Source organism: Callithrix jacchus, chromosome 12, assembly GCF_049354715.1.
Source record: "Callithrix jacchus isolate 240 chromosome 12, calJac240_pri, whole genome shotgun sequence".
Taxonomy (NCBI): Eukaryota; Metazoa; Chordata; class Mammalia; order Primates; family Cebidae; genus Callithrix; species Callithrix jacchus.
The window spans coordinates 95,617,781-95,630,522 of NC_133513.1; the positions used below are offsets into that span (position 1 = coordinate 95,617,781).

Genomic DNA, 12,742 nt, shown 5'->3' on the forward strand with positions numbered 1-12,742 from the left:
AAGAGGGAGGTAGCCATGAAGGATCAGGCTTGTCTGCCTCCAGCCCCAGCCCTAGGCAGGTTGAAAGCACTGTTCTCTCCTTTCCACCCTGCCCTGACTTCCAGTCTAGCCAAGTTAGAAAAGACAGACCCTGTGTCTAAGTTCCAGCATCAGTCCCAGTCAGTGAGCATTTATTGAGCACCAACTGTGTGCCAGATTGCATCCAAAGTCCTACTGTAAAGAGGGAATCCCTTCCCCAACCGGAGGCTCCCAGGTGAACAGGAGAAACAGAACTGTAGGCCAATCAGTGATTCCTGGGGCAGGGTGGGAGACATGTGGCTCTCCTTGCCTACTGCTGGGACCACTCTGACGCTGGTAACCCTGGGAAGCAGTGCGAATGAACATGGGGAACAGGGTGGGGACTGGCCCCTCTTGAGGCTCCGCCAGGCCCAAGGGATCACCTCAAGCCCACTCTTCTGTACCCACCAAGGCTGCAAGTGTGGTTCTGACTTTGGGGCCGAACTAGGGCCTCTTTCCCTTTAGAGGCTTTGGCCAAGGTTACAAAGAACAGGTTCCAGTGTTCTTCCTGCACTGGCCTCTGAAAGAGAGGCCATGGCAATGACAGAGCTCAGGCCACTTCCCCCACAGCCTCCAGACCCTTCCCCAGCCCCCATCTTCCAGCCCTAGGGCCTCAGGGAGCAGATTCCTTACATGCCTGTGGCCAGAGGCAGAACGAAGGAAGTGAGCAAGAGGGAGGTCAGCTTAGTGGAAAAACGAGAAGAAAACGCCCTCCTCCAACCTGGCTAATTATTGGCAGGCCATGGGGAAGGAAGAGGTCACCCACTGCAGCCATTTGAGCCCAGCCTCCCAGCTGGGTCTAGCATTTGAGAATGAAGCCAGGCATCCTGAGGCCCATCCTATCCCTGGTTCCCCGGACAGGCCTGGGCAGTCAGGAAAGAACACGGTGGATTCTGCTAATCACTCGCACTCCTGGTCTGTGCTTGCTCCCTCCACAGTTCAAACTTCCCAAAGAGTACAGCTGGCCTGAAAAGAAGCTGAAGGTCTCCATCCTGCCTGATGTGGTATTCGACAGTCCGCTACACTAGCCTGGGCTGGGCCCTGCAGGGGCCAGCAGGGAGCCCAGCTGCTCCCCAGTGACTTCCAGTGTAACAGTTGTGTCAACAGGATCCCCACAAATAAAAGGACAAGTGTGAGGAAGACTGCACAGCACCACCCCGTAGCCCAGTGGGGTGCAATGCACAGGCCACGGGCCCCCCATCTCACCTCCAGCTCAGGGGCTGCACCCCCCAACCCCCATGGCTAAGCCCTGTGACGCATCAGGCCAGTAAGCCTGCAAATGCAGACCCTCCCTGACTGCTGCCTGAACAGATTCTGGTTTGAGGTTTGACTCTGGACCCTGGCTGTGCCCCTAGGTGGAGACAGGCCTCATTCTCACCTACCCCCTGCCGCACAGCAGGAGGTGGGCTGACGCCCAGGTGCAGAGCAGAGCATGTGGATGCACCGCCCAGCTCAGCTCTGGAAGCCTTTGCTACTCAAGCTCCTCCAGCCATGGAACAATTCCTCTGTCGTGTTTGGTTTTCTTCTTCCTTATTTTATTTTGTAGAAACCGGATGGTATTCTATTTCTCTGCAAAGATGTCCAGAAGCCATGTATATACTGTTTTTTAAACAGAACTTTATTCCCCGTTGAACTTTCCCATTCTCTGACAGAGGCCTAGGGCTGTATCTCTCCCTGGACTGCCACCAGAGAAGGTGCTTGGTGTTCGCCCGCCAACCCCAGAGCCTGGAGGAGTCGGCTGCAAAGAGAGGCTTTTCTTCTCAGCTGGGCCTGGCGGAGCCTGGGGCAGGGGGAGAGTGGAGACACCAACTTGTGCAGCTTTGAGCCTTGTTTAGCTGGGGCCAGGGAGGGATGCTACTGTTTTCCAAGTGAATGGGTCTCAAAGACTTGGTGACCTCAGCCTCATCTAGGCCTTTTCCACCCAACCAGGCCTGCCTGGGAGAGGGTGAGGTTCAGCATGTTACACACCACCCCCACTGCCACTCAGGGCCTGGGTCTCCAGCTCTGTAACCAGTCCTGTCCCATTTTCCCAGTCCCTGGGCCTACCAGTCTCAGGCTGTAGGACTGGCTTACCAAAACCGAAAACTCCGCCTCTCAACATCTCTTTCACTTTGGTTTTGCTAACACTGCTCTCTGCCGCTCTCCCATCCTCCCTGTATCCATCCATGCCCTGCCCTGTCTTTCATTCTCCACTCCTCATCCTGTCTCTTTTCCGGCATCCTGGCCTCTCATGGTCCTCAGCCCCTCACCCCCAGTGCTGCAGATCTCACAGTCTGCCTTCCGGAAGCCAGCCTATCTCTAGCCCATGGATTTGGAGTTCCTCTCAGCTTATCTCCCACTCCTGACCTGGAACCAGAAAGCCCCTTTCCCACCTTCTAATCCCCAAATCTAGGGACTGCTATAATACTTCAGGATCACTTTCCACCTCTTCAAAGCAGAGTCATGACTATGCAGGGCTCGTCCTGGCTCCCATCTGCCTCTGCTACACACATGGGCACCACCATGGATGCCACAGTAGCGCCCACAGGGGTTAGGACTCTGCTGATGAGAGATCCAGCCAAAGAGCTGCCCCCAGGGGTATGAGGGCACCAGCTGGGTTCTCCAGGGGCAGGAGTTGGACCTCCCTGGAGCCACTAGGCCTGGCCTCCTCTGCACATCCCCAGGGCTATCCAGTTAACTCCATCAAGCTCAGAGATACAAGGCACATCAGCCTGGAGTATTTGGGAGAGACTGGCTCCAGGTCTTCACCAGCCAAGATGCAAGCCACTTGGAACCTCATGTCGGCAGCTGTGCCTCTACTGCCCTTCACCCACCACAGCAGCCCTTCCTCTGAAGCTCTTGTCTTCTGACATTTCACAGGCAGAGAGGTGCCATCAGTTTGCCTCCATTCCTTGCCATCCTGACCAGCCTCTCCCTGAACTCTCTCTTGCCCAAGGGTCCCCCACTGCAGTTCGCCCTGCTTCCATCTGTGGTTGGGTAGGAAGGGGCATTTTCTGAGCTAAGCTTTGTAATCAGCTTGTGAAGCACCTGGTCAACAACTTGCCCCAGGTCTGAAGGGCCTTTGCAGACTGAAGGTAGGCACCAGCCAGCCTGTGGCCCTGTTCTGGGGGAGCAGGGAAAGGCAGGAGGAAGTGGGTGGGCTCCAAGATGATGAGCACATGAAGCCTGTGGCCCCTTGGTACCCATGCTATGTCAGGAGCCTCATGCACATCCAAGATCCTGCAGGGGCCAGGCTTCATCTCACTGGCTCTGGGGACTGGGCAGAGCATCATGCATCTCTGACCAGGCCTCCTTTCCCATGAGCATTGGTGCCTCCCAGAGGTGTCTCAGGCTGCTGGCTTGGTGACAGAGGACCCTCAAAGATCAAGCCAGACTGACCTTGGACCCTGCCCAGCACAGCTTCTGGCACAGGATGCAAGGTGAATGTACCCTGTCTTTCCCTCCCTGCAGCTCTGTGAGAGCCCCTGACCTTGTAGTGGGTGGAAGAGATAAGGGGCCTCCCTCCCTAAATCTGCCTCTTCTGCAAGCTACTTGGAGATTTGCCTAGTCCTACCCAGCCCTCCAGGTCCCTGGTGCTAGAGCTTCTGAGAAGGGCCTTTCCCTTGCTGTTTCCTGCTGTATAAGGCAGGCTCCTGTGGCTCCGCTGGCTCAGAGTGGGCTGCAGGAGGACCTCAGACCCAGCTGCCATTCTGAGAGGGTTTTGGGAGGCTTGTGTGAAGTCTCAGGCCTAGCTGGGGAGCTCATGCCTCTTCCTGCCATAACTTCCCCTTCCAAGGGCAGTGCTCTAAGGCAGGGACTAGGGAAGCTGAAGGGAGAGTCTAAAAGGGCTAGAGCATTTTTAAAAATAGATACAGGGTTTTGGGACTGGGTTTTCGGATTGAGTTGCAAGCAGGGAGAAAACCTGAAGGTCGGTGCCCCTATGGGGCAGACCACTAGAGAATTTCCTTTACTGTATTTTTTTATCCGGTCTTCCCTCTCTGGCTTCTAGGATGTCCATGCCAGATGAGGTGCCTGGGTCCCTGTTACAAGTCAGGAGCCCTGTGGAGAGACCTCCCTTTTGTACAAGTACCTGAATGCTGCAACGAGCAGATTTTTGTAAATTTTATATTAGTTTTTAATGTCAGTGGCGACTCAGTTCCTGGGGCTGCAGCCAGCCTGGGACTTTTGTAAGAATTTTTGGGTGACTCACTTAGATGTTTCCTCCTTGCCTCCTCTTCCTCTGTGTAATCTAAGTGCATTAAACATCTTTGCAGAAGTGCCTGGGTTGTGTGTTCATTTCTGGCTGCCTGGAATAGTGGAGCAGGAAGCTCGGGGCCCTGGCAGAGGGAGTGGGTTGGAGGCCCCCTGGCATTGTTGGGAGTGGAGGAGGTGCCAAGGAGTGGGATCCCACAGCTGGTGGCTCTTCAGTCATGCAGAAATGACTTTCCAGCGACAGGCTCTCCCTCACTGGTCCTGAATTCCACTAAGGTTAAGGGGGTAGAATCGAGGAGCAGTCTGGGGAGATGAGTGGGTAGGTGAAGACCCTCTCTCTGCTACTTCATACCTCTTCTACCCTCCTCTCACCAAAAACCCCGTTCACCTTAGGAAGAGGGGCCCAGACAGGTGGGGAAGGCAGGCCCTCCTCATCTCCTTTAGAATCCTTGCTCCAGCTTCCTCTCACATGACATCTAAATTCTACTTCCTAATCTAGGGCCCAGGGGCAGGATCCAGATAGAAGGGCCATTCAGAAGCAGCGGCACCCACTGAGTGACACAGAGACCAGCCCACCCGCCTTAGCAACTCCACTGGGCTAGGAGCAGAGAGAGGTAGTGGATATATCTTCCTTCCAGCCCAGCTCCTGCCTCTCCATGGCCGGGAGGCAGCAAAACAGCCCAATGCCCGGTGCGGGGAGGCGCTGTGCTGGGGGAGAAGGCACTAGCCTGGCAGGCAGGATGAGGGCTGCACCCAGAGAGTTCTTGGAACCTGTGAGCACCCCGGCCCTCACACATTCATTCCCTTCTGGTTTTCTGTCCTGGGGAGTGGCAGGGATTCGGCTGGGGCTGGGGCAGAGGTTCTAGGACATCATAAGCAACAGAGAGGGGGTGTCAGCTCCTATGAGGGGGCTTTTACCTCCTGTCCCTTCTGTGAGATCTAGCCATGTGGGGGACCTTTGCTGAGGGGTCCACACTCCTTCCCCTGCAGCCTCACTAAACTCTTGAACTGAGCAGTGCAGCAGGTTTTGTCTGGGGTCCTCAGTCCCTCTGGTGGTGAGAACAAGGAGGTGGGGAGGGTATGAAGTCAGGCTGACAACCCCAGGGTGACCTAGACCACGCTGTTCACTTTTCTCCCTGGAGACTGGGGATTGGAGGAGGTATCCTCCTCCTCATCTGACTTTAGCCCACAAGGACTCAGGGTCAGGGTGAAGTGCTTGCCCCAGAGAATGCAGAATAGCAAGATCCTCTGCTTAGGTGGTTCTGCGAGACAACACCAGGCTGAGGCTGTTTCTGGAAAGAGAAGGGCTCCTGGGCCTAGAGACCCCAGCCCTAGAATTGGGGAGGGGAGAGATCTACTGTGCCATCTTTAATGTCTCCTCCAGAAAGTCCTGTGAACTTTCCTCCCACAGATGAGGCGCCTGCTTTGCCTCATCTGGGGATGCTGGGGGCCCTGGGGAGGGAGTCACACAGGCTTCAGGGGGGCTGGGGAACCTGAGAGATTTGCCAAACTGGCCTGACCAGAAGAAGAATGCAAGCTACAAGTGATTCAACCCAGCCTGCCAGGCACTGAGGCCAAGGCAGGCTTCAAGGATGTTGGTGGTGGGGAGGCCAGAGTGGGGTGATTTGCTGGGCAGGAGAATGGGGAAGCCAGCCTGCAGGGGCAGGTCTGGATGTGCCCTGAGGGGCAGACATCTCCAGCCCCCTCCACAGGGCATGGTAGGACTGACCCATCCCCTCCTTTCCTCCTTATTGCCAGGAAGTCTGGGAGAGAGCTGAGGGCAGCTTGGGGGAGAAGCAGCTGACTGCTGGTGGGTGTCCATGGCTTGAATGGGCATGGCTCTCCAAGCAACCTGAAGGGCGAGGGAGACTTTGAGGGGCTATGATGGAAGTAGTGGTCTTATTGGGGCCAGAGAACTGAGGAGAGAGACCCTGTTCCTTGTTTTTCCAGTTTCACCCACCCAACCCCACACCCCATCTCAGTACCATGAGAGCCCTGGAAGGATACAGAATGGAGTTTTTGGGTCTCAACCTTTACAAGACAGAGGAAGGCCAACCATGCATTGTCAAGCCTCTACAATAACACTGTGGGAACCAACTAGAAAACGTTCCATTGTTCTTTCAACAAGTGTGTGCAGGCACTCTGTTATATAGTGGGACGCAAAACCGTCAAAGAGGAAGGCAGTAAGCTGCTTCCTGTCCTACCCCAGCTCCACCACTTATCAGGGTGACTTCAGACAGGTGCCTAACCCAATCTGGGAGATTAAAAAAGGCTCCCTGAAGAAGCAACATCTAAGCTACAACCTAAAGGATGCTTAAGGATGAGTTGAGTATAACAAGAGAAAGCTTTACTTTCATAAGCTCTCCAGGCAGTCAGAACAAGGGTAGAAGCCTTAAAATTCTGCTTGGGAACTAGAGTGCAAATTGCCTGCAATATATGGTTTAAGACATCAAGCTTTCATTTTAGGACCATCTCCTTGACTGCTGGATGGAAAATGTTTTGAAAGGGAGGAAGAATGAAGGCAAGGTGACCAGTGATGCCTTCATCGGGGTAGAAGCAGTAGGGACGGAGGGAATGGGATCCATTTATTGATTCAACAAATATTTATTGGGCATCTACTGTGTGCTAGATCCCATTCTAGGCACCAGGGATATAGCATTAAAGAAAATACCTTCTTTTTCACAGATCTTATATTTTAATGATTGGCGACAGATAATAATTTTCGTTTTGTTGTTGTTGTTGTTTTTGAGATAGAGTTTTGCTCTTGTTGCCCAGGCTGGAGTGCAATGGTGTGCAGCTTGAACCTCTGCCTCTAAGTTTCAAGGCGTTCTCCTGCCTCAGCCTCCTGAGTAGCTGGGATTACAGGCATGCACCACCATGCCCAGCTAATTTTGTATTTTTAATAGAGATGGGTTTTCTCCATGTTGGTCAAGCTGGTCTCAAACTCCTGACCTCAGGTGATCCACCTGCCTTGGCCTCCCAAAGTGCTGGGATTACAGGCATGAGCCACCACACCCGGCAATTTTTTTTTTTTTTTTTTGAGACAGAGATTCACTCTTGTTGCCTAGGTTGGTGTAGGCGATGCTGCAACCTCTGCCTCCCAGGTTCAAGCAATTCTCCTGCCCCAACCTCCTGAGTAGCTGTGGGTTGCCACCATGCCCAGCTAATTTTTGTATTTTTAGTAGAGATGGGGTTTCACCATGTTGGCTAAGCTGGTCTTGAACTCCTGACCTCAGGTGATCGGCCCACCTCAGCCTCCCAAAGTGCTGGGATTATAGGCGTGACCTACCGCGCCGGGCCAGATAATAATTTTCAAAAGGAGGATATATCACACATAAAGACCCATGCTATGAAGAAACAGAGAGGAGGGATAGTGGGGCTGGAGGAAAGGGTGCATTTTTAAATAGAGAAGTCAGGGAAGGCCTCACAGCATAGGTGACATTTGAACAAAGGGTCTCAACTACAGGAAGAAGTGTGCCATAGGGCTATCTTGGGGAAGATGGGCCAGGCAAACTTAAGAGCACCTGCAAAGGGTGGGGGAGTTAAGGAGAAACACACCAGGCATCTTTGAGGAGCACCAGGGAAGCCATGTGGGTGCAGCCAAGTGGGAGAAGAAGAGGCTAGAAAATTATACAGAGGCCAAACTTTGCAGGGCCTCGGAGGGAATTCTAAAACTTTCACCTTTATTCTGGTTGAATTGAGAAGGCACTGGAAGATTTGGAGCAGAGGAGTGACATTTTCTGACTTAGATTTTTTAAAAACTGGCCGGGCCCAGTGCAGCGGCTCATACCTGTAATGTCAGCACTCTGGGAGGCCAAGGTGAGCAGATCATTTGAGGCCAGGATTTGAGAACAGCCTGGCAAACATGGCAAAACCCAGTCTTTACTGAAGATACAAAAATCAGCTGGGTGTGGTGGCACACACCTGTAATCCCAGCTACTAGGGAGGCTGAGGCAGGAGAATCCCTTGAACCTGGGAGACAGAGGATACAAAGAGCTAAGATCATGCCACAAAAAAGATTACCCTGGGCCAGGCACGGTGGCTCACACCTGTAATCCCAGCACTTTGGGAGACTGAGGCGGGCGGATCACGAGGTCAAGAGATAGAGACCATCCTGGCCAACATGGTGAAACCCCGTCTCTATTTAAAAAAAAAAAAAAAAAGATTACTCTGGCTACTATGTTGAGAATTGACTCCAGGAGGTAAAGACAGAAGGACGGAAATCAGGAGCTACTGAACTAATCCAGGCAAGAGATTATGGTGAAGTAATGGAGAGGTTAAGAAGTAGTCAAGATTTGCTGGCTGAACACCGTGGCTCACACCTATAATCTCAGCACTTTGGGAGGCCTAGGCAGATGGACCACTTGAGCTCAGGAGTTCAAGACCAGCCTCGGCAACATAGCAAGACTCTGTCTCTACAAAAAGTACAAAAATTAGCTGGTGTGGTGGCACACACCTGTAGGTAGTCCCAGCTATTCTGGAGCCTGAGGCAGGAAGATCACTTGAGACCAGGAGGTAGACATTGCAGTGAGCCATGATCGCACCATTGCACTCCAGCGTGGGCACTAAAGAGAGACCCTGTCTCAAAAATAAAAATAAAAAAAGATCTGCTGAAGGGTTGGTTCACTGAGAAGCAGAAGACAGCAGCAGGAATAGGTTTAAGAGGGAGCAGAAATTAGTATTCTTTTGGACATGTTGAGTTTGAGATGTCTGCTGTAACTCCATGTGAGGATGTCATGTGAGCAACAGATATGCAAGTGGATGATCTGAGAGATTTAAAAGAAGGATCTGTAAGATCTGATGGAATGTATAAGGGGAGGATGAGGGCAGTAAGGGACAGAGAGCTGTTAAGGTTGTCTTCTTCATCCTCGGCTTGGTAATAAGTTGTTGAAGGCCAGGTGCAGTCACTCACATCAATAATCCCAGCACTTTGGGAGGCTGAGGTGAGCAGATCACATGAGGTCAGGAGTTTGAGACTAGCCTGGCTAACATGGGCGAAAACCCATCTTTACTAAAAACACAAAATAAGCCTGGCTTGATGGCATGCACCTATATTCCCAGCTATTTGGGAGGCTGAGGCAGGCGAATCACTTGAATTTAGGAGGCAGAGGTTGCAGTGCACCACTAGCACTCCGGCCTGGATGACAAAGCAAATAATAATAATAATAAGTTGTCGATAGGTCCAGTGATGGAGTTGGGGAGTGCAGGAGGAAGAAGAGGCTGGAATGTGAAGATGATGAGTTTGGCTTCCAATACATTGAATTCAAGGTGCCTATGGGACATCTGTGCGGACAGCATAGTTAGTTCTATGGATCTGCAACCAGGAGATGAGGATTTAGCCTGGAGACACTGACTGGGGAGTCATCAGCATATACATGGTAATAAAGCTTAGGAGTAAATGACATAGCCCCAGGGTGTAGATTGGTAAGAGAAGAGGATGGAAAGCAGAACTCTGAGGACTGCCAACATTTATGATATGGAAATTGGAGTCTTCTATGATTAGAAGATAAGAAGAAAATGAGAAGCATATGATGTCTTACAAGTCAAGGGGAGTGTTCTAAAAAGACAAGCATGAGGAATTCTTTAGATTGCTTATCCTGGAGGTCACTGGTGAGGAGGCCAGAAAGGACCCTACAACTGCTCCAAGCTAGACCTCCTTTCTTAGCACCATCCTAACAGCATGGACTGGAGGATTAGGGTTTAGAAGCCACTTTTTCTCCTTGTTTGCTCATTCAGACATTCATTCACATATTCACTTGCCCCACATATGACCCCCCATGTGAAGAGATGCAAAATGCTAAAGACAGGCTCTGTCATCAGAGGATTAGGGACCCAGAGGTCATACTGAACTGGATTTCAATCTCAGTTCTACTATTTAGAACATAATCTTTGATGACTCCAAAATCCCTATCTCCAGGACAAACATCCCCACTGGGCCGGTATATACAATTGTCTCCTCAACATTTCTACTGGGATATGAGCCATCTCAACTTGGAAAATCCCATTACTCACCAGTCTGGGCAACATGGTAAAACCCTGACTCTACAAAAATTTAGACATTTAGCTGGGTATAACTTGGGAGGCTGAGGCAGGAGCATTGCTTGAACCTGGGAGGCAGAGGCTGCAGTGAGCCGAGCTCACGCCACTGCACTCCAGCCTGGCACCTGGCAACAGAGCAAGACTCTGTCTCAAAGAAAAAAAAAATTTTAGCTGGGTATGTTGGTGTGCGCTTGTAGTCCTAGCTACTCAGGAGGCTGAGGAGGGAGGATCACCTGAGCCTGGGAGTTTGAGGCTACAGTGAGCCATGATTGCGCCACTGCACTCAAGCCAGGGCAACAGAGTGAAACCCTGTCTCAAAAAAAAAAAGAAAAAGAATATCCCCTTACTCAAATCATCTAATCTCATTCAATTTTCCCCTTCTTAGTAAATGGTGCTACCATCAGCCTTTTGTTGAGATCCAAATCCTAGGAATCATTTTTTTATTTTATTTTATTTTTTTTTTTTTGAGACGGAGTTTCGCTCTTGTTACTCAGGCTGGAGTGCAGTGGCGAAATCTCAGCTCACTGCAACCTCCACCTCCTGGGTTCAGGCAATTCTCCTGCCTCAGCCTCCTGAGTAGCTGGGATTACAGGCACGCGCCACCATGCCCAGCTAATTTTTTGTATTTTTAGTAGAGACGGGGTTTCACCATTTTGACCAGGATGGTCTCGATCTCTTGACCTCATGATCCACCTGCCTCGGCCTCCCAAAGTATTGGGATTACAGGCGTGAGCCACCGCGACCGGCCTAGGAATAATTTTTAAAACATCTTTGGAGGATAGAAGGGAAAATATATATATATACATACACTATAAACATCATAGTATAGCCAGGTGCAGTGGCTCACGCCTGTAATCCCAGCACTTTGGGAGGTCAAGACAGGTGGATCTTGAGGTCAGGAGTTTGAGACCAGCCTAACCAACATGGTAAAACCCCATCTCTACTAAAAATACAAAATTAACTGGGCATGGTGGCACATGCCTGTGATTCCAGCTACTTGGGAGCTGAGGCAGGAGAATTGTTTGAACCCAAGAGGCGGAGGTTGCAGTGAGCTGAGATCGGGCCTTGTACTCCAGCTGGGTGACAAGAGTGAAAATCGTCTCAAAAAATAATTATTATAATGTATATAATATATGGCATATTATAATACATATAGTACATATAGTATATTTATACTACATACTTACCATATACAGTATATCTGATGCTAGATATAATACATTAATAATATGCTATACTTATATGGTATATTTATAACAATATATAGTATCTTTTTTTTTTGAGACAGAGTTTCGCTCTTGTTACCCAGGCTGGAGTGCAATGGCGCAATCTCGGCTCACCGCAACCTCGGCTCACCACAACCTCTGCCTCCTGGGTTCAGGCAATTCTCCTGCCTCAGCCTCCTGAGTAGCTGGGATTACAGGCACGCACCACCATGCCCAGCTAATTTTTTGTATTTTTAGTAGGACGGGTTTCACCATGTTGACCAGGATGGTCTCGATCTGTTGACCTCGTGATCCACCCCCCTCGGCCTCCCAAAGTGCTGGGATTACAGGCGTGAGCCACCGCGGCCGGCCTATAGTATCTTTTAATAAGATACTATAGTCTTTTTCTGAGGTGGAGTCTTGCTCTGTCACCCAGGCTGGAGTACAATGGCGTGCTCTCGGCTCACTGCAACCTCCGCCTCCAGTTATCTGCCACCATGCCTGGCTAATTTTTGTATTTTTAGCAGAGATGGGGTTTCACCGTGTTGGCCAGGCTAGTCTCAAACTCCTGACCTCATGATCCACCCATCTCCGCCTCCCAAAGTACTGGGATTACAGGCATAAGCCACCGTGTCCCGTCAATATACTATACTTGTATAGTATACTTACAATAATATAGTAGTATAGTATACCATAATATATATGTTATATCTAGTATAGGATATACTTTATATGGTGATAAGTACATCCTGATCCCATTTCTACCCCCCTCCTATTACTGTACTGATTCCTCTCCACCCAATATTTAATCCAAAATACATACCAAATCTGACAGCTTGTACAACCAGCTTAAAGTCCAAACTTCTCACCATGACCTGCAAGGAAGACCCTGTGTGTTCTGGCCCCTACTTTTTTTTCCTGGACACATGGCCTTCTTTCTGTCCTGGAACTGCCTGTTCTATCGCTTTTGCATTTGTTTTTCTCTTCTGACTGGATCGCTCTTCCCCCAGGTTGTAACCTGTCTGACTCTTCGTGTGCATTCAGGTCGCAGCTCAAATGTCATTTTTTCAGAAAGCCTTTGTGTGAACCTGTTATTCTCTATCACGAAAATTGTCCTACGTAGATTTACATTAAAATTTTTTTGTACGTTCTTCAGGGAATTGCCAGGGCCTAGAAAAATCTTTTGTTAAAATATTTATTGACTAACCATTAACCTTGGCAGATTTCTGCAGTTCAAACCTTGGTATCCT

General features: G+C 50.4%; 1 protein-coding gene across 6 annotated transcripts in view; it reads left to right on the forward strand.

Annotated features, from left to right (window-relative positions):
* The window catches only part of SUFU (SUFU negative regulator of hedgehog signaling), a 125,875-nt gene extending 121,563 nt beyond the window's left edge, over positions 1-4,312 (forward strand). For all 6 annotated transcript variants that reach the window (XM_035268939.3, XM_035268937.3, XM_035268938.3 and 3 more), the window contains exon 12: positions 996-4,312. In XM_035268939.3, coding sequence (XP_035124830.1) covers positions 996-1,085 — 90 coding nt within the window. In that variant the 3' untranslated portion in view covers positions 1,086-4,312. The remainder of the gene's footprint in view (positions 1-995) is intronic.
* Positions 4,313-12,742: the final 8,430 nt, after the last annotated feature.